Source organism: Phascolarctos cinereus, unplaced genomic scaffold (genome assembly GCF_003287225.1).
Source record: "Phascolarctos cinereus isolate Bilbo 61053 unplaced genomic scaffold, phaCin_HiC Scaffold_726;HRSCAF=1367, whole genome shotgun sequence".
Lineage (NCBI taxonomy): Eukaryota > Metazoa > Chordata > Mammalia > Diprotodontia > Phascolarctidae > Phascolarctos > Phascolarctos cinereus.
In genome coordinates this window covers 293,199,797-293,221,687 of record NW_027556098.1, presented here as the reverse complement: position 1 = coordinate 293,221,687, position 21,891 = coordinate 293,199,797, and the positions used below count along the sequence as shown (strand labels likewise).

The window sequence follows — 21,891 nt, the reverse complement described above, 5'->3', positions numbered from 1 at the left end:
TTGTCATGGATGTTGTAAAGTGAATTCTTGGTAAGTAAGGGTTGAGCTAAATGAATGATAAGCTCCCTTTAATGCTAAAATCCTTTCATTTTGTAATTGATAACTCAAAATTCTGGCAGAAAAAGGAAAAAAAAAGATTGGCTAATAGTTTATTGGAGGGTAGCAGAGCCAATTAAAGACAACTGTCACTAAATTCATCAACATAAATATTTTATTGCCAACTATGATAGCAGGGGAAAGGACAGAGGAAGACTATAGGCCAAGTGCTTCATTGAGATAGGGATATGCAATGATAAAAAAGAAAGGTATGATACAACATGAATTTTAAGTGAAAAGAAATTATTGAGTGATAGTAGCTGATGTTGGTTCTGATGGAACCATCTTCCATTCATTAACATTTCTCTCACACACATATTCTGGCTTCAGCATAAGAATTCCTTTCCTGCAAATATCCATCTACATAATATGGAGGGAAAAAAGGTCTCTCTAGTACTAAAAAAAAAAAATTCTTATGACCCATCCATTCTGTCTAGCTACCATTCCATCTATCCTTGTTCATTGTTAAATTATCTACACAATACTTGGTCCAGAGGATTAGGGCTGGGAAGTAACATTGAGAAGGAAAGAATGTGCCACATCTTGATTTGGTGAACCTGAGGTTATGATAGGAGTAGTTAGTTTTAGAGAGGGTAACAAGGAATGTTGTGTTCTTGCCTAGTGTCAGTTGCCAAGGTAACTTATAGTTTTAAATGAGCGTTACAGAGGAAATCCTTTTGAAAAGCCAATAAAATACTATATAAATGTGAATGATTAAGTATGGTGTCCATACCTGCCACACCCATTGTACAGCAAAGGACTGTCCTTGCTGTAAAATGGTCACACGTTAAAAGGAGAAAAAAAGAATAAGACCAATAATATAATTACCCAACATCTCTCTGTGATATAAATTTTTTTTTCATTTTATTGAATGTCAGAGCTGAAAGGAACTTTGAAGATCATTTATTCAAACACCACGCTTTCTCATTTTTTGGTAAAGAAAATGAAGCCTGGACAGGTAGATATGATTTGACTAGATTTCTTAGGGATGTAGTAGGAGCAGGACAAGAACCCAGGTCTTCTGAGTCTTGGTCCATTCCTTTTTTTTCCACTCTACTGCTTTTCTCTCCATGCAAGTTTCCATTTCAAGAACACCTGGAAAAAAAGCAACCCCCAACCAAAGAAATACCAAACTCACCTGCTCACTGCTGCCTGAAATTCCTTTCACAGGCCATAGAATTTGTAATGAGAAAGAAAGCTTACAATGCAAACATTCATAAGAGAGGACACATAAATACCCATATTTTCACACTCTCTCTATATAAAGTAACTAATAACACGTCCTTTGGGAAGAACAAACTTTTAATAGGGGGAGGGTACTGGGCTCCCAAAGGAAAGAACTGGTGTTAAAGGTGGATAGAGCACTAGGCTTGGAGTCAGGAAAACTCATGTTCCAGAATACAAATCTGGCCTCAGACAATTACTAGATGTGTGACCCTGGGCAAATTACTTGCCCCTGTTTGCCTTAGTTTCCTCATCTGTAAAATGACCTAGAGGAGGAAATGGCAAACCACTCCAGTGTCTTTGTCAAGAAATTCACCCCAAATAGGGCCACAAAGAGCTGGACACAACTGAACAAAAATAACACTATACCCTGTCAATAGGCAATCACAATGTCATGAGACTTATGTGAAAACAAGGTTTGTTAAAAGAGAAATGAACATGCACGTGGAACACAAAGGGTTCATAATCCTTACAGAAGTTTGCATAGTTAGGACATAACAAAAGGAGGAGGAGAAAACAGGAAGGGGCATGGCATGGGAGGGGAAAGGTACAGTAACCCATACTGAAGGGAAGGAACAAGGTGATGGCAAAAGCCACATTCTTTTCCCTTTGGAACCTGTAGACTATGAAGATGGGAGGGTCTCCTTCTCTGCAGAGGACCTCAGCTGCATGAGCATTATCGCAGACTGCTTGGCACCTGTCTTGCCTGCCAAGGAAACACAGAGAGTCCAGCTTGGGGTGCAACAACAAAGTGTGTCAGCTCAGGAAGAGCTTTGTCCTTGACACACTCGGGGCCTCTTGCGTGCTCGGGGTCCAGTGTTTCTGGAAAATATGGCAACTCAAAAAGACGAGTTCAGGGGAACCCCTTAACAGCCCTCAACAACACTCAAGTCAACAAGATTTATTATGTATGTACTGTGTGCCAGGCACATAGTCCCTATTCCCAAGGAGCTCTCAGTGAAATATGGGTGACAGTGTGCAGACAGCCAAATACAGACAAGATATAAGCAGGATGAACCGGAGATAATAGCAGAGGGAATGAATGACCTGGCATTAAGGGGAAGTAGGAAAGGTCTCTTGCAGAAAGTGGGATTTTACCTGAGACTTGAAGGAAGCCAAATGGTAGAGATGAGAAGGCAGAACATTCCAGGCATGGGAGGATATGGGGTGCCTTGTGCAAGGCACAGCAAGGAGGCCAGAGTCACTAGGTCACAGAGGAAGAGGAGGGTAAAGTGTAAAATTGGAAAGGTAAGAAGAAGCTGTGGTTGTTATGAAGGGCTGTGAAAGCCAAACCAAGGATTTCATATTTAATCCTGGAAGTAATTAGGGAGCCATTGGAATTCATTAAGGGGGAGTGCTAGGGATGGGGGTTGACATGGTGAGATTTGTGCCTTGAGAATATTAATTTGACAGCTAAGTGGAGGATGGCCTGGAGTGAAGAGAGACTTTAGATGAAGACCAGTCGGAAAGCTATTTCAGTAGTCCAGGTTTGAGTTCTTGAGGACCTGTACTAGAGTGGTAGCAGTGTCAAAAGAAAGAAGGGACCATACATGAGAGATGTTTTGAAGGCAGACTGGACATGGCAAATGATTGGAGGGGACAAGATGAAAGAGAATGGGTAAGCAAGTATTGTGGTGCCCTGAACAATAATAAAGAAGTTAGGAAAAGAGGAGGGTTTGGGGGAAAGATAATGAGTTCCGTTTTGGACATGTTGAGTTTAAAATGTCTGTGGGACATCCAATTTAAGATACACATTTAGAAGTTGGAAATGCAAGACAGATCAATAGAGAAGTTGGGATTGGACAAATAAAATTGAGAATCATTAGCATAGAGATGTTGGCTGGATCCATGGGAACTGATGAGATCACCAAGTGGAATAGTAAAGAAGGAGAATAGAAAAGGGCCCAGGATGGAGGCTAGGGGAATAGCAGGCATGACATGGATGAGGATCCATCAAAGGAGACTGAGAAATGGGTAGAAGGAGTAAAATAAGAGTTCTGTTGTGGAAAACTGGAGAGAAAAGAATATCAAGGAGAAGAGGGTTATTTAAAATATCCAACCCTGCAGAGAGGTCAAGAGGGATGAAGATCAAGAAAAGGCCTTTGAAGCCTCATTTCTAAAATATATAGAGAACTGAGTCAAATTTGTAAGAATACAAGTCATTCCCCAATTGATAAATGGTCAAAGGATATAAACAGGCAGTTTTCAGATGAAGAAATTAAAGCTATCTATAGTTATATGAAAAAATGCCCTAAATCACTTGATTAGAGGAATGCAAATCAAAACCACTCTGAGGTACCACATCACACCTAGCAGATTGGCTAATATGACAAAACAGGAAAATGATAAATGCTAGGGAAGATGTGGGAAAATTGGGACGCTTACGCATTGTTGGTGGAGTTGTGAACTGATCCAACCATTCTAGACAGCAATTTGGAACTATGCACAAAGGGCTATAAAACTGCACATACTCTTAGACCACGTCTAGGTTTGTGTCCCAAAGAGAGCATACAAATGGAAAAAGGACCCACATGTACAAAAATATTGATAGCAGCTTTTTTCATGGTAGCAAAGAATTGGAAATTGGGGAATGGCTGAACAGGTTGTAGCATATGAATGTAATGGAATACTATTCTGCTATAAGAAATGATGAGTAGGCGGACTTCAGAAAAACCTGGAAAGACTCGTAGGGTCTGATGCTGAGTGAAGTGAGCAGAACCAGGAGAACATTGTACACAGTAACAGCCACAATGTGCGATGACTAACTTTGATAGACTTAGCCCTTCTCAGCAATGCAAGGATCCAAGAAAGCTCCAAAGGACTCATAATGGAAAATGTTGTCCACATCCAGAAAAAGAACTATGGAGTCTGAATGCAAATTGAAGCATATTATTTGCTCTTTTGTTTGTTTGTTTGCTTGTTTTCTTTCGCATGGTTTCTCCATTGGTTCTAATTCTTCTTTACAATATGACTAATATGAAAAATTTTTTTAAAAAAAGGCCTTTGAACATGACCATCAAAAGATCATTGGTAACTTTGGAGAGAATAGTTTCAGTTGAATGATGTGTATGGGAGCCAGACTACAGAGATTTAAGAAAGTGAAGACACTGATTATAGACGGCTGCCTCAAGGAGTTTAGCCCCCAAAGGGAGGCGAGATCTAGGATGATAGCTAGTAGGGATGGATAGATCAAGTGAAGGTTTTTTGAGGATGAGGGAGACATGGATTTATTTGTAGGCAGCAGGGAAGCCGCCAGTAAGCAGGGAGAGATTGAAGATTAGTGGGTGAGTAGGGGGTGTGACAGAAGGGGTAATCTGCTGAAGAAGACAGGGCGGAACGAGATCCCATGCCTCACATGCCTGCAGAGGTTTGTCTTGGCCAGGAGAAGGACCACCTTTACATGTGAGAGATGGTGGAGGAAGGAAGGAAACAAGCATTTATTCAACTCAGCACTCGACAAAGGTGATCTCATCTGATCCTAACATCAATCCTCATTTTATAGTTGAGGAAACTGAGCCAGACAGGTTAAGTGATTGTCTAGGGACACAACAGCCAGCAAGTGTCTGAGGCTGGATTTTAACTCAGATTTTCCTGACTCTGGGCCCAGTACTCTACCCCCTAGGCCTCCTAGCTATGAGCCAGGCACCAAACTCACTGAGGAGGTCACCCAAGTCTTAGGACACAAAGACCAGGGAAGAAAAAAGAGCTCTCAGCTGAGATGGGGTAAGAATGTGACGGGAGGCTTGAAGAGAGAGAAAATTGTTTGGAAAAGTTGTTGTGGTGCGTAGGATAGTGAATCAGTTAGAAGTGTGAAAGGATTGCCTTTCCACAGTGAGGTCCCAGTTGAGGCTGAATAACATAAATTTTTAGTCAATCTCCAGTCATCATGGTTCCACAATTTTTTCCAGTTTTGTTTAGTAGCATATAAATAAGAAAAAAGGCAATGGATGGTGGGAGTGATCCAAGGCAGAGGCTTGGCAGGACAACATTGGGGCGAGGGACTAGAGTAGAGAGCTGAACTGGTTCACCAAGGTGTCAAGATGGGGAAGGGAGAAGAGTGTCTCTGGTATGGGAGGATGATAGCCCGGGGAAAAAAATCAGGGTGGCTGAATTAGAGAGCCCCCAAGTAAGGGGTAGGGTAGGGGTAGAGAAGAATGTGAACCAGTTACCAAAGTCCTTGAGGAAGAAAGAGAAGTGGACTGGAAGTCTGTAGACAAAAGCCACCAGAATTTTGATTGAATGAGCACTGTGAATTGAGTGAACCTCAAAGGAGAAGACATTAGTGAGTAATGGTACAGTCAGTAATAGGAGCTAACATTTATACAACACTTAGTGTGTGACAGACACTGGCCTAAGCCCTTTATTATTTCATTTGAACAGCCCTGGGAGGTAGGAGCTATCATTATCCCCTTTTCATAGATGGGGCAAACAAGTGACTTGCCCAGGGTCACACAGCCAGTAAGCATGTGAGGCTGGATTTGAACTCAAGGCTTCCTGGCTTCAGGCCTAGCACTCTTATCCCCTGCGCCACCTAGCTACCTCTTTAGATATAGGAAGTTCTTTCTGAGAGCCAATCTAAATCCAAATCGGCTTCGGTTTGCTTATTCCCTCCTTAACTTGTTTTCAGTGAACAGTGAAGAATAATGATTACAAGATATACGTACATTTGGGGCAGCTAGGTGGTGCAGTAGATAGAGCACCGGCCCTGAAGTCAAGAATACCTGAGTTCAAATCCGGCCTCAGACCAAACACTTGACACTTACTAGCTGTGTATACATACATTGCTTTGTTGTTTCCAAAAGTGCTTTCAGGTGCATGTTCTGGTTTGATTTTTGTAATTCTGAGAGAAGTATGGTATGAATATCATTGTCATTTTACAGATGAGGATAGTGAGGTCCAGAGAGGTTGTGACTGATCCAAAGTTAGGAGCCAGGACTAGACCCTAGGCTTTCTGACTTAATTGTCCAGTGTATTCCATGTTATTGAATGCCCCTTTCTCAATCATGCCAATTATAACTATAATTTAATAGGAAAATGATAGAATTTTCAAATAAAATGGGCTCTCATTTTCCCTATTCCCTCCCCAGCCTATTTCCAAAATTAATGACTTTTTTGTTTTCTCTTAATGAAAATCACAGATACAACACAGACCAACCAGACCAGAGATGAAATGCTGAGAGTTACAGCCAATGGCACAGTAATGCAATCAAACCTGACATGTGCCACCACCAAGCCAGTGACATCTCCACCTTCCACGAACACATCAGCCTCTTCCAACAAAACTACAGAAGCCCCTCAGGTAACAACCAGACTCCCAGCACTGGCAGCCAACAGCACCGTGAGACCTCTGGTTACCACAAGAAGTGTGCCTCCAAGCACAACGGCGCACAGTGCCTCGAAGTCGTCAGCTGCCACGGCCAGCAACAGTACGGTGACAACCACTGCCGCCCTGGCCACAGGTATGACCCTGACTAGCCAGCGTTTCCTGTCTTGAGATTTCTTTACAAACTCAAGCCTTGCCAAGGCAGAGGGGCACAGGCCTGTTAGTCCCTGCCACTGGGGAGGCCGAGGCTGCTAGGTTGCTTGAGCTCATGAGTTCTGAACTGCAGTAGGGCTAAAAGCTGTCTAAGGGGACATGGAGGGCCCAGATTGGAAAAACAAAGTGAGGTAAAGCGTCCATGCCCATCAGTAGTGGGATCGAGTCCTGAGTGGCCACTGCACATCCCACTTTGAGCAAAGTTTTTGTTTTTTGTCATTTTCAGTCATTTCCTTCCTACTCTGCGGGGCCCCATTATCAGAAGTTTTCTTGGCAAAGATGCTGGAGTAGTTTGCCTTTTTTTTTTTTCTTCCCTCCAGTTCATTTTACAAATGAGGAAACTGAGGCAAACAAGGTTAAGTGACTTGCCCAGGGTCACACAGCTAGCAAGTATCTGAGGCCAAATTTGAACTCAGGGAGATGAGTATTTGTGACTCCAGGCCTGGCATTATATCCACTTTACCACCTAGCTGCCCTATGGGCAAAGTAGGGAAATCTGGTCTCCAAAAACAAAACAAAAGCCAAATTCTAGTCTTGCCCGTTTTGGTTTGCTTCTGCTGTGGACATCTGTATCAGAATCACATATACCAAATATTCCTAAGTTACCATAAGCTCCTGCTCTTATTTGAGGTTGTATGGGATCATGGAAACTGCATTTGACTTGGAGTCTAGGGTACCTGGGTCTGAATCTTGACTCTCCTGCTGCTGTATGACTGACCCTATGCAAGTGACATAACCTGTCTGGGCCACAGTTTACTCATTTTTAAGATGAAGAATTTGGATTTGATAGTCTTGGGACCCTACCAGCCTGGAATCTGTGATATTCTCATTTGTGCTGTGGATCTTACTGGATGGATTGGTTTTGGAAAAATGTTACCTTACTTAATAGTCTGTTTCTCATCTATATAAGGGGTGGTGGATGATAATACATGCACAGCCTCCATCATGAAGTTGTTTTTAAATTAAAAAAAAATACCTTTGAAAATTTTAAAGCATGTTCGGAAATTCTGTTAAGTTAACTTTATTGTTACAATTGCTGTCGAGTGCCAAAATCAGAATAGTTTCCAAATTACACACAGAAAAGCAATTTGTAAGGAAATATTTACAGCAGTAGAATTTAGGGGCCTGTATTCAGCAAGCAGCAGCTGCTGTTGTGAAAGAACTTTGGATTTAGAGTCAAAGAATGCAAGTTCAAATTCTAACCCTGCTGCTCACTACCAGCATGACCTCTGTCAAGTCATTGAACCCCTAATAGGCCTCTGTTTCCTCCTCTGTAAAACGAAGTGCTCAGACTAGAGCAGGAATGTTAAACTCAAATTGAAATGGAGGCCGCTAAAACTTAGTAAGGCTCCCTGAGGGTAACATATTGACTTCGACGAACCCCAGATTAACATTATCTATGGGGTCTTTTTTTTTTAATTTTTATTTATTTATTTTAATTTTGTTAAATATTTCTCAATTCCATTTTAATCTGATTCAGATGCACTCTTTAGTAATATGGCCCTTTTGTGTGACGCTTCTGGACTAGGTGATCCCCAAAGGCTTGTCCAGCTCCAAATCCTGAGACCCTTAGTTTGATCTGGTTCTAAAGTGTTTCCTTTTCAGCGTAGAGCAATTGAAATATGTTTGGTCTTGAGTTGAAATAGGTACATGTATTCTTCAGGCAGCTAGGTGAGTGGCTCAGTGGATAGAGCTCCTGGCCTGGGGCGAGGAAGACCTGAATTCAAATCCAGACTGGTACATTTAATAGCTATGTAACCCTAGGCAAGTCACTTAACCTGGTTGCCTCAGTTTCCTCATCTATAAAGTGGGGGTAATAATATGTAACACAGGAGCTACCGCCTACGCCAGTTGTAAGGCAGGAAGCACTGGAGGTTTTGGCCTGTGGCCTCTAGCAGGTTCACTCCTGATTGGGGCAGCCAGGAGGACAGTAATGGAAACATAGTGAGAGGTTAAATAATTTATTCTTCTATTCTTCTCAATGGGGTTGCTGATAATGGAAGCACCAACTACAGCATCTCCTAATTACTCTTCTTCCTGGGGCTGGCAAGAATATACAAAGTAGAAGCACAACTCCTACGTGTCCCCCAAGTTTCAGTGGGGGCCACTTGAAGCAGCACAGCATTCCAGCTTGTGTATTCCCCCTAAGCCTCAATGGGAGCTGGTTGAGGCAAGCACAATGGTACACTGTCACATTTCTCCTAAGCCTTGATGGGGGCAGGTCAAGGCATGCACAGCATTCAGCTAGCACCTTCCCCACATCCTCACTTAGTGACCAGTGCTCACTTGATTTATAGGGGAGCACACAAAGAAGGCAAAATTGCCAGCAGTAGCCTCACAAGTTTACATTAACTTTAGCAATATCATGATGAGGTAGCATAGCACACATACAGTGGGTTATTTACAATTGAACTCAAATGTTCATATTATCTCATTTGTTATATCTCACTGCACAGTAGCAGTAGAAATTGTTTACAATGTGAAATCGTGGGAACTAATAGATTGTTATGGTCATGCATCCTGGGAACTATTATCTATAAAAGAATAACAAAATCCACCTTGCATACATAATAGCACCTGTTTCTCAGGATTCTTGTGAGGATCAAATGAGATAATAGTTGTAAAACACTTAGCACAGTGCCTGGCATATAGTAAGCACTATGTAAATGTTCACTATTATTATTTTTTTGTACATGTAAATTACTATACAGAAAACCAAATAATTTGCCTTCTGGTTCTTAGTAGAATATGAGACTTTCAAGAATTGATCCCAAGATACAAGATTACCAGGACCTGAACCTAAATAGCACTGGAGATCTGTTTCAAATTAGAGTTCTTAGAGATTTCGGTTAAAGGAAGGGTATAGATAAAGATAAAAGAAACGAGAGATGAGCTACATGACCAAGGAAGCCCTTTTGTTATCCCAACACAGTGAGACTAGATTTCCTGGCACTAAAATTCAGAAGGATTTTTGGTTAATACAGTGTTGAAAAACCAAATGCTAAAACCCGCATTTTCCCCCTTTGTCTTAGTCACAGCCAACATCAATGCCCAGATGAACAAAGGATCAAAATTTGATATCGGCAGCTTTGTCGGTGGCATCGTACTAACTCTGGGAGTTTTATCTATCCTCTACATTGGATGCAAAACGTATTATTCAAGAGGCATTCGATATAGAACCATGTAAGTTTGAACATATTGGGACATTGTGTCTTCTTTTTTAAATGTGTATTATATGGCTAAATGCTGAAATCTGTCTAATAATGTCCAAAACAAAGGAAAAACTATGAGCAAAACTGTATCTGTAATTTACACTTTGGTAATGCCACAGGTGGTGGTATAGACAGCAGTGGAGGTATAGACAACATCCCACACAAGGCTCCCCCAATTATAACAGGGGTCATGGTAAGGTGAGTGATATGTGATGTGAAAAGCCTCTCACCAATGTCACACAATATATAAATGTCATCCTTCTCACAGAATGTGTTGACACACCACTCTTTCTTTGGGTTGGCTCAGTCATTCCAGCCTGCCCTCCTGTTAACAATTCTGAGTTCCCAGCATAGTCCAAATACCATGTGGTTATACACAAACTCTGTCAAGGACCTATGGATAAATCTGCTGAAGGTAAATAATACTCTCCCTACTTAGTACTTTAGCTCTTGAGCCCTCATACAATGTCTACATATTTTGTCTACACAGCCAGTCATACACAAGGTAACTCATTCACACTGTGCATGGTAAGTTAAACAGTCAGTTACGATAATGGCACTTTTAGATCTTAAACATAACTACAAATTTAAATAAATAGTTAATGTATCTACAAATTAAAAGATCTTTCTTTAAAAGCAAGATAAATAATAACAGTAATAGTAACATTAAAGTTAGTGCTTAAATAATAATGAAAACATTTTGCGGTATACATATCTAAACTTGGATCACATTCTCTCACCAATATACTGAGTGTTTTATGTTGAAGAGTGGGTGTACACTTACAGGATTCTGGCAGAGGAAGTACATGAGGTGGGAAAACCTATGTGTTCAGAGTAATTCACAACTCTGGTCAGCAGGTTTTGCTATGTTGGAGTCATTCAGAAGCATCAGTCAGTCACTAAATATTTATTAAGCCCCTGCTATGTGCCAGGCAGTCTGCTAAGCCATAACCATAAGAAGCTGCTTCTCTGTTCATTGTCTGACTATTGATACTCACCACTCTTCAAGCCCTCAATTTACCATCAACCTTAAAAGACCTTTAAAAGGCGTTACCTCTTTATATGAATGCCAGTTCTCTTTAAGCCAAAGAACTGAAAAGTTCATCAAACCCATCATCTCTAGATTCTGTAGACCAGTCTAGCCAATAATTCACTCACCCAAGTGCTGTGTTGTCAAATCAGAAGTTGACTCTTTAAACCAGGCAAACAAACCCAGCCAGCCCCGTATTATCAAAGCAGCTGCAAAGTGCCTCTCTGCTTTTCCTTCTCCAGCCAGAGGTAGCAGAAGAGAGTAACCAGGACTTTACCTCTCCTTTGAGATGGTACTGAAAGGCAGTAGCTGTCACTCTCTTAGCCTGTGAAGTCAAATCTCATTTCCACAGATCAAGAATCCCTCAGCTGAAGCTTTCTGTCAGCTGATTGCTTCCGACTGCCACAGTTCCAACAGCTTTTCCAGCCTGTCCTGCTCTGGTTTCAGTTCTTCTCAGAGAAAGAGAGAACCTATGTCAATTTCTTCTTTTATCTCTCTGGGTCCTAAAAAACAGTTCCTCTGCATTCAGTGGCTTAAGTGAAAGATTCCTGATGCTCAGTGACTCACCTTTCACTCAAAAAATCACAATTCCTTAAGTTTCTCATCAAATCAGTAGTCCTTTAAAAAAAATAGCACCTCAGTATCTAATTATATGATTTCTCATTTTTCTAAGTTTTATTCTCTGTAGTCATAAAACATACCTGTGCAGATGAGCTGAGGTACCCTAAGGCTCTGCAGCCCAGAAAGCTTAAAAATGGTCCAAATTCTCTTTGGTGTCCTTAAAACTGTTTTTCCTTCTATTAATATTTCTTCCCGTTATTGATAAATTTAAAAATCTCTTTAAGATTGTTTGAACTTAAAGTGAGACATCATTCTACATCATTCACAAAAGGGATACATCTTTCAAGAACTGTTTATTTTCTCTAAAACTGTTCAGATCCCATCCAAAAACTGTATTTCTTTACATACATATTAGCAATTTTTATTTCTAGAAAAAAAAATTTCCTGTTCCTTTTAGATATCAAAGTGTTCATCTTTAACAGTGGTAATGTCTTACAACATTCAACAATATGAATCTTTCTCTTTACAAAAATAATTTCTATCTTTTTCATCATAAAAATGTCTTAAAGGAACAGTGTTCTTTATACCACCATTCCTAAAGTTGTTTAGAGAGGTCTTCTTACGAGCATGGCCATCAATGGTTGAAAGAATGTCAACATTCTACAAGTACATGTGAATTTCACAAGTCTTGCATTTTATACAGAGAAACCAAGGTCAGCAAATGCTTTCATTTGCTAACACCACTGATCAAGGCAGAAGGCTTTAACAAAGTAAAAGCCTTTTGAAGGCTTGTCCATATTGAATCTATCTATCTAGTAATCTATCTAGCTCAGTATTCTGTATTTGAGGGTGGCACCAAATTCAGACCTGGGGGAGAACATAGTACTTTTTCTCCATATTATCTCCATTGACTGCTCCATGTTCCCTTTTCCCTTAGAGCCATTAACAGTAAATGATGGTTATAAATAACTTATTTTTATTTGCATAAAAATTAATTTGTTTAAGGCACTCCTTGTTCTAGTATTCTAAATTTGACCCTAAAATCTGTATTCACCTTATGTGTACCATTTAGGGGTTCTCAAGAATTTCATCATATCCCTCATCTTTTTTCAATCTTATCCAGTGGAAATAAACATTTTTAAGTGACTGCTCTGTGGATGACCCAGAGTTTACATTTTACTTGGGTTAAATACAGCATCTACATGGATAAGTAAATATTGGACATTTAAGTAGGAAGAAGATATTAATAACTTGTGGGATGTGGAAAGGATTCACATAAAAGGTGGTAGCTGAGTTGTGTCTTGAAGGAAGTTAGGATTCTAAGAAGTGGAGGTTAGGAGGAAGTATTTTCTGGGCATGGGGAACATCTTGTCTTGAAGGCATAATTGAATTTGGAAAACAGTTTTGCTATTTCTACCCATATCCTCAGTCTTATTTATCATCTCCTATCTTTTTTCAGGACTTTGTTCTAGCAATCATCCCACCATTTCGTTCATACATTATAAATCATTCCCTCTACAAATACACTAGTCTCCTTTTATAGTTTTAGTAAAATATTGGTTCAGCTATACTTCTAAGCTATTTTCTATTCTTTCTCTGCTTCACTACTGCATTTTAAGAAAGAGTTATTTAGTTTAAGACTCTTTGTGACCCCTTTTGGTGGGTTTCTTGGTAAAGATACTGAAATGGTTTGCCATCTCCTTCTTCTTCTGCTCATTTTACAGATGAGGAAACTGAGGCAAGCAGTGTTTAAGTGGTTTGCCCACGCTCCCACAGCTACTAAGTACCTGAGGCCAGATTTGAACTCAGTAAGAGGATTCTTCTTGACTTCAGGCCTGGCAGCGTCTCCACTGCACCACCTAGCTGCCTTAAGAAAAGTTGGCCACTCTTGGCATTATTCCCTCTTCAGTATTCTCCTTTGACTGCCAAGATAACAGTCTTCTCTCAAGGCTCTTCTGCCTTGACCACTCTTGTCTTTCCTCTGCTGGCACTGTATCCTGCACCAATCCCTAAAGTGACAGTGTTCCTCAAATTTCTGTCCTTGACCTTTTTCATCCTCACCCTTGATGATCTCAACTACTCCCATGGTTTCAATTTTATTACATCTTTCAGGTGATTGCCAGATCTTTTTCTACCCTCTGCTGCTTGTAGACCAGTTCTACCAGGATATACTGCTAACACATTAAGTTCAATATGCCTAAAACCAAGCTTTTCATCTTCCCCCCATAATTTCCCATAAGTTCTGTTTTTCTTTTGATATCCTATTTTGATACCCATTTTATAACTTCAGAATGATGATTCCTTCCTCTCCTCTACCTTCATCTGTCGATTATATCTTGTCCTTATCAGAGGTAAGGCCCTGGCCTGGAAGGCAGAAGACACAAATCTGAATGGATACTCATACCCATTCACTTCTTTCCCCTCCTGTTGAAACTTTTTCATAACTGCCTAACTGTTGTTAACTAAACAGTCATAATATATGCATCTTAATTGGGTTTTCCATAGTCCAGTCTGTCATTTCTCCATTTCGGCCTTCATACCACCTTCCTGTTCTATTCACCAACCATCTATTTTAAAATCTTCAGTGGTTCTTCATAGCCTAAAGTGTTTTGTTATAATTCTGGTAGTCAAAAGTCTTTACAATCTGACTGCAATTTTTTAGTTTTATATTATTTCCCTAGATAATAGTGTTACAGACTGCTCATCCTCTCTTCTTTTTTTGCCTTTTCCTAAGCCCTATGTCTTTGCTCCCATGATTCCCCATATCTGGAATGGGACAACCATCTCCAACTGTTAAAAGTCCCTTATTTCTTTAGGGTCCAATTCACAGAAGTATCTGCTCCATGAAGCTTTAATTTGCCTCATTCTCCGTAGCTGAAAGTGATTTCACTTTACTCAAATTTGTCATAGTTCTTGGCTAAGACCTCACTTCTTGGCACTGTCATGTTCTCTGTTATGTGTATACATGTTTCTTTTGATCTCTGTTGTGTTATAAGCCCTTGGGATCAGGGCCTATGCTATAGCTGTCTTTGTATCTCCAAGACCTTGGTACACTGCCACGTATGTCGTAGGCACTTAATAAAAGTTTGTTGAATTGCATTGTATCTCCATATCAGAGCTAATCTATTACCTTGATCAATTTAGATGCTCTTCCCTGAATTTTTGGGAGCTTCTTTATGTTTATCTTGAAAGGCAGGACGGTACAGTAAATAGTACTGACTTGGAGTCAGTAAGAATTGTGTTTGAATCCCACTTGACACTTAATAGAGCTGCAAGAGTATGGGCAAGTCACAAAAACCTCTCTGAGCCTCAATTTCCTCATCTGTCAAATGGAGATTCTTATGTAGGGAATCTCAAACGTCTTAGTACAGTTTAAGTTTTAATAACTTCAGAAGTATAAATCCTACACAAAGTTAACAGAAAAGATTGAAATGTTAAATTTTGAAATATTGGCATATTTATTACAATTCAACATAACCACCATCTTGTGCTATACATGCTTTGGTCAATTTCTGAACCCTATAAAAACTTTTATCAGCTGCTTCTCAGTGAATGAAAGGATTTCATTAATACTCCTAGCCTTAAGCTCATATGAAGAATGTTTTTTTGGTTCTTTCTCTCCCCTTTCCCCCCCATTGGGATTAAGTGAATTGCCCAGGGTCACAAAGCTAGTAAGTGTCTTGAGGTAGGATTTGAACTCAGGTCCTCTTGATTGCAGGGCTGGTGCTCTATCTACTGTGCCACCTGGAAGAATGAAGTTTTAATGCATATATAACAGATTTGATGTGACCCCCCCTCCCCCACTCCTACCCAAGAAAAAGTCTGATGGAAACAGATTAGATGACCGAAATGGCGAGGCCCTGGTCTGAGAAAAGTGCCATCCAGAAACTGGTACACACACAATGCATAACGACAAGGTCTCTCATCTTGCTAAAATTAAATTGAAAATTTTATTAGTCAAAATCCACAAAATTAAATAAATATAGAGTAAACTTAAATCATTAAACTGTCAAGTTATATTTGTAAGTGTGTGAGAATTATACTTCTGAAGTTACTAAAGCTTAAAATTGTACTAAGACTTTTGGGACACCCAGTACTTCCCTTCATAAAATTGCTGTGACTAAAAAAAAATTAAGTATGTAGAGTGCACGCTTTATAACACTAAATAAATGTTAACCTCTGTTGTTATTATCTAAGGTTGGGTGACCATAACTACACATGCATTTTCAAGTTCAGATTGATTTTAATTTGAACAAGGGTAATATTTGTTCTTTAAACAAAGGACATAGAACATATTTACACTTAAGCATAAATTGTGAATATAAGTTTAATCGATTACCTATTCTTTCCTGTTTGGACATTTTACTGTCTTTTGGTCATTAGTCATACCACACAATGAAACTAGATCTCTGGATTTTTACTTATAGTCTCAGTTCAAAAAGTTTTTGAGCTTAAGGAAACCAAAGCTGCTTATTCTCCCACGTGGTCAGGTCTGGGGTCAGCAAGGCACCTATAGCTTTTACCTCCCCATCAAATCCATTATCTTCACCCTCATTCCAGAGTGCTAAACCATCCCCTCTACGTGCCACTGCTACCTTACGGGTAACAAGCTAACACAGGCAAGGTTCTGATAGGGTAGTGTGATTGATGAGAAAGGCCCCAGGAAGTCACTAAGGAACAGCTGCTCTGCGTGGAGCATAGACAAGAGACAGTAGATTCTGGAAAGAGCAGCAGAGACAGGATTGGGCAGCAGAGGAGTCAATCTAGAGGGCAAGGGGCCACTGGAGCGTCGCTTTCCCCACTACAATGAATGCAAGGCACATCCACTGCTCCAGAGATTATGTCTTGCCACTAATGAACAGAACTAAGGACAGCCTCAGTGTTATCAATATTTTACTTCCATAAATTTATAAAAGGGTTAATGGAAGGATTTTATAGTCTTATGCTTTCAGTTATCATTCTACAAAGACTTAAATGTTAAAGTGTTAAATCTTACCAAATAGCTTATATTTATATAGAAATGTGTTTCTGTATAAATGTTATTCATAATTCATCAGAATAATAAATGTGTAATTTAAAAATTCTTAAATAGAAATATTAAGAGTTTTCAAGATCAATAATCACTCAGATACAAACAGATGTTCAGAAAATTAATGGAGAAATGCCATGGCATGTTCTTTATTCTTCTGCAACAGTAGAGGTTCTTAACCTAGGATCCATGAACTTTTTTTTAAGAAAAAAGATTTTGTTAATTTTCTGTATAATTGTATATTCCACTGTAATCCTGCTTTATCTTAATGTACTTAAAAACATTCTGAGGAGGGGTCCATAAGCTTCCTCAGAATACCAAAAGAGTCCACAACACAAAAGGCTAATAATCTTCTGAGGTACTGTCGTATGGTTTAAAAAAAAATCTAGTTTTTAATGGTGTTTTATCAAATTAGATGCAAATTTGGACAAATGCATTCTTTGTGTGTGTGTGTGTGTTTGGCCGGCCCACTGATTATAAAGAAAATGTCTGATGTGACTCAAACCCAGTCAGCCTAGAAATACTTTTGAATATTGAATCTTTTTAAAATATGCTCAGAATTTTTGTAATCTATCGCTTTCCAAATCCTACCAGCAAACTAAAAGTCATGATTTGATTATATTTGTCATATTTAAATGCCACTCATCTTTTATGAGATCAGAATTTGTAAAGCTAGCAACTGGTGTAGTAATTTTGTTCCAGCTTTGCGTTTCTTCTTGAAACCATTGTTTTCAGGGGAACATGCGTAATTTTAACTTTGACAGACTTGGTCTTTCCTCACTTAATTGCCCATCTGCTTATGAATTGCCATGAGATCAGTGATCTCCCTCAGAGCAGTGGATCTTTGCTGGCAGGAACACCCCTTGTCCAGGGAAGCTTGGTTTTCATAGTCAGTATGTAGTGAAATAAAATCTGTACAGAAAAAAAAGGAATTTTATTTCTTCCATTATGTTCTGGCTTTAAAGTAAATTCATTTAGTAGTGATTGGGTTTAGTTGTAATCTGCAGCTGGGTGTTGCAGTGGTCTGGGCTTGGAGTCAGAAAGACCTGGCCTTAGATACCTATTAGCTGTGTAACCCTGGGAAAGTCACTTAACCTCTGCTTGCCTCAGTTTCCTCATCTGTAAAATGGGGATAATTATAGCACCTACCTCTCAGGGTGCTTGTGAGGATCAGATAATTGTAAAGTGCTTTGCACAGTGCCTGGCACATAGGAAGCACTGTATGTATGTTTGCCATTATTACTACTGTCATTTAGTAATCTGATTTGATAGTAAACTCTATTTGCTAAGCACTAAAGTAAATACATTTGTTTTAAATAGGGTATAGTTCCTCAGGGCAGCTAGGTGACACAGTGGATAGAGCACAGGCCCTGGATTCAGGAGGATCTAAGTTCAAATGTGACCCCAGACACATAACACTTACTAGCTGTGTGATCCTGGGCAAGTCACTTAACCCCATTGCCTAGCCAAAAAAAAAAAAAAGATATAGTTCCTGTACTCTAGAAGCCAAAGAATTAGAGGTTTTTACAATTTTGAAGTCATAGGCTTTTCTTAATACTTGAAGCATGCATGATTTCATCCATATGGGTACTCCCTCCACAGTGGAGATTTCTTCCTATCTGTACCTTAGTGTAGATATCTGTCATGAGTTGCACTCACCAAAAATAAAATCACCATATGATGTCTACACAGTGATAAATCTCAACTTAGTGAGGCTGGTCCTCAGGTTGCGTGCAGTCTGGCACCAGGCGTATACTTGATAAACTCTACCACTTAAGGAGATAAGAACTCTCCTAGCCTCTAAGAACTCAGAACCACATCTACCCCATGAAGAAGCATCCAAGAAGTACCATAGAGAAGTTAATAGTTCCTTGAATTAAAAAAAAAATAGCTAAAATTTGGGAATGCTGACTAGGATTTTTAGCTTCCTGTTTCTTATAGTCAAGTATACCTTTATCTTTATGTAAGAAATGAGGCAGAGCAATGGAAATGAATCCAGATTGTCAGGATTTAAACTCTCCTGCAAGGCAACTTTCTTAATGAATGTGAATAATCAAGTATTTTTAGTACCACTACAAAACTGAGAGTAATTCTAGTATTTCATGTTGTTACAGTGATGAACATGATGCTATCATTTAAAGAAAACCATCCAAGAACCAAAGCAAAGGAAGAAGACAATGCAGCCCTCATCATTAATTTCAGAAAATGTCTCCCTTTTGAAAAGCATATAAACAGACCATACCTACCAAGTAAACTATATTCTGTGAATGTAAAACTTCTTCATGGTCACTAAAGGTAAAAAAGGGTTGTTGCATTTGTTTCCCTGTTCGTTTGTTTCTTAATGAAAAGGCTTGACAATTTCAAGATCACACAAATTACACAAAGCATGTATCCTCTTCCCACAGATACACTTACAAACAAATGAGTTTTGACACAGTAAAAGCCATTCATGGTGCTGTGAATTGGCTCCATAGAGTCAGCAACTGGAAGGCATCCACATGGAAAGACAGGGATATCATCTGGGCATCTGTCCACATGGGGTGGGGGAGGGACCACTGCTGCCTTGGTTGATCATGACTCTGTCTTTGGAAGTGCCCTTACCTTGGGAGCACATAACTTCTAGCTGCTGGAATACTCCAGAAACCAGAAGCCTTCCAGTTTGCCGATGATGTAGATAAAGCAGAAACTACCACACCAGCTAGCAGAGATTGGGGGTGCTAATTATAATCAGTCTCAAAATGTGGCCCTTATTTCTTCATGCTAACAATACACACAGAATTCAGTGCAGTTTATTAAAATCCCTCTCCAAGCCTTCCCTCCACAAAGAAACCCCAAACTTTTAAGAGTAATCCAGAATTTTTGCTTCAGAGTTTTACCTGAGCTGTGTTCCATTAAGGTACCAGCTGGGACTTTGGATTTTTATTTTTTAAGTACTTCATTTGAGCTTTTAATGGTAGTTGATAGGCAATCTTATTTTTACTTTTCCTTGCCATGGTTTTAGTGAATTATGTTTTACATGATGTGATTACAGACTAGCTGTTAGGAGCAAACAAATCAGACTGGCATGAAAGGAAAGAGCTCACACTGTAGATTTTTTTAACAATGCTGTGAAAATATAGATTGCCACTGGAAATTGCTTCTGTTTCAGCTATATTCAGAAACGTCTAAGGAAGTCTCTCCCACCCTCATTTAAAACAAACACCTTTGCTCTTTTTGTGATTCTTGGCCTCTTTAGGACAGTGTATATAGTAGGGATACTATACTAATGAAAGCACAGTGCATTCCTGGGACATTCATATTAATAAAAGTATTGTTGGGCATAATTAGGAGTAATTTAAGTATCCAGGGTTACTCTCTGTGTTTGACCAAGTGTGTAGCCCAGCATGTGAATCTCAGGGCAAGTCAAGATTGGGGTATCAGGCAACCAAAGTAAGCCACCATAAAATCCATGTATCTAGGGTGCAATGAAGACTTCCTTAGATGCACTTGGAATTAACAGGAGCATAAGGAATATTTTTCTAACCAGTTCTTGTTTCCAGCAAATCTAGGCATCAAATGACATTAAAATACTATGCCTTCTTATTGTACACAGTGGCTAAGGGATGTATAAATGTAGGACCATAGCCACTGATCCCAAAGACTAGACTGTGCAGTGAGAGTCTGTCTGACACTGCATTTAGTAGGAAAGATTTTATATGGCACACATCTGCATACTTTGAGGAAAGAGATGGACAGATAGGCCAGACAGGCACGTCTGAGTTATGTGCTGCTGACTTCTCTGACCCTGCATGGGTCATTCAACTACTCAATGCTTTTGTTTCTTCCTCTGGAAAATAAGATGAGAGAATAGGAAGGCCTTCTTCCCAGGTCTGGTGCAGGAATGGGGCTGTATTCTGTTTGTTCCATGCCCACCCTGTGAGCCTGTTGTTTGAAGTCTACAGGAACTTGTGTGGAGCAGGCCTCCTGAGTTTTTCTAAAAGACTTGTGTTGCACTTTCAAGATGACAAACTCCTGAAACTCTGAGTATCATTATTTGCTTTGAAATGTTCTACTTTGTCTTGTGCTTCTAAAGAATTTAGATATTGCTTTTGTCCTATTCTTTACATGACAATGTAATTTGTTAATATGAAAATACCATTATTTCCAAAAGTCAGCTCTTGATTATCTGTTCCCATTACCTTTCCCTCCCCCCCCCAACAAAAAAAAATTAGGGGAACTAATACAGATAATGAGAAGTAATTTTTATTTTACTTTGGATTACATTCTGGGTTTTTGATTGTGTATTTATTTTCTTAATTATGTTGACTTAGGCATTTATTAAAATTGGTTTGCATTTGGCTAACTGGATATAACAGATGAAGGCAGATCAGGTGCACAGGTGGGTGATGGGCAGAAACTGGCTCAAGCTTTAAAAACAGGCCATCGATAACACATAGGTGTGTCAAATATAGGTAACTGAGAGTTGGCAGCATCTTAAAACAATTTTAATTTTGTCTTTTTAGAAATATTTTTAAAGCAAATTTTTGTTTTCTTTTTGTTTTTCCTTTTCTTTTGTTATAGTAACCAGCATTTGGGTATATTGTTGTTATTGCTGAAGTCTATTTTTAGATAAGTAATAAAATGAAAATTTGCACTTCATCAACAAATGGTTTCAGTGTTTTGATTTATTTAATTTAAGCAGTAGGGTAATCAACAGAAAAAGCCTGAAAAACAAGAGGCAGCTGTCAGGTGCTAAACAGACACTATAAAGTATTTTGACATGAAATCTGTGTTTTTCTCTCAGTGAGCAGAAGAGGGACAGCAGAGATCACCTCATAATTCAAAATTGTAAATGCCTTCATAAACTGAATTTTTGAAAGAAGCAAAACACAATACTTCTTTCATTCAGCAAACATTTATGGAGCATCTTCACTGCTAAAAAAAAAAAACCCACACACCTAATATCATTCCCTGGGGAATTAAGCAGTAATTTGGTAAATAATCAGAGTCCGGTTTTGTTTTGTTGTTGCTTTTTTAAGTTACCACTTCTTGTGTTCTGCAGCTGGATATTACAGTGGTGGTCTTAAGTGAGGCTTAAATGTGGCTCATCCAGACAAGCTAGATGAAAGGATGCTATCTTCTAAGTTTTTTGTCCAATAAAAACTATATTCCCACCCTTCTACAGAGCCTGTGAAGAGTAAGCAGCCCAAATTTGTTACAGCTG

General features: G+C 39.3%; 1 protein-coding gene across 1 annotated transcript in view; it reads left to right on the top strand.

Annotated features, from left to right (window-relative positions):
• TMEM123 (transmembrane protein 123) overlaps positions 1–21,334 on the top strand; it is a 69,726-nt gene extending 48,392 nt beyond the window's left edge. The window contains exons 2-4 of the mRNA XM_020996116.2: positions 6,459–6,779; positions 9,889–10,039; positions 18,803–21,334. Coding sequence (XP_020851775.1) covers positions 6,459–6,779; positions 9,889–10,039; positions 18,803–18,827 — 497 coding nt within the window. The 3' untranslated portion in view covers positions 18,828–21,334. The remainder of the gene's footprint in view (positions 1–6,458; positions 6,780–9,888; positions 10,040–18,802) is intronic.
• Positions 21,335–21,891: the final 557 nt, after the last annotated feature.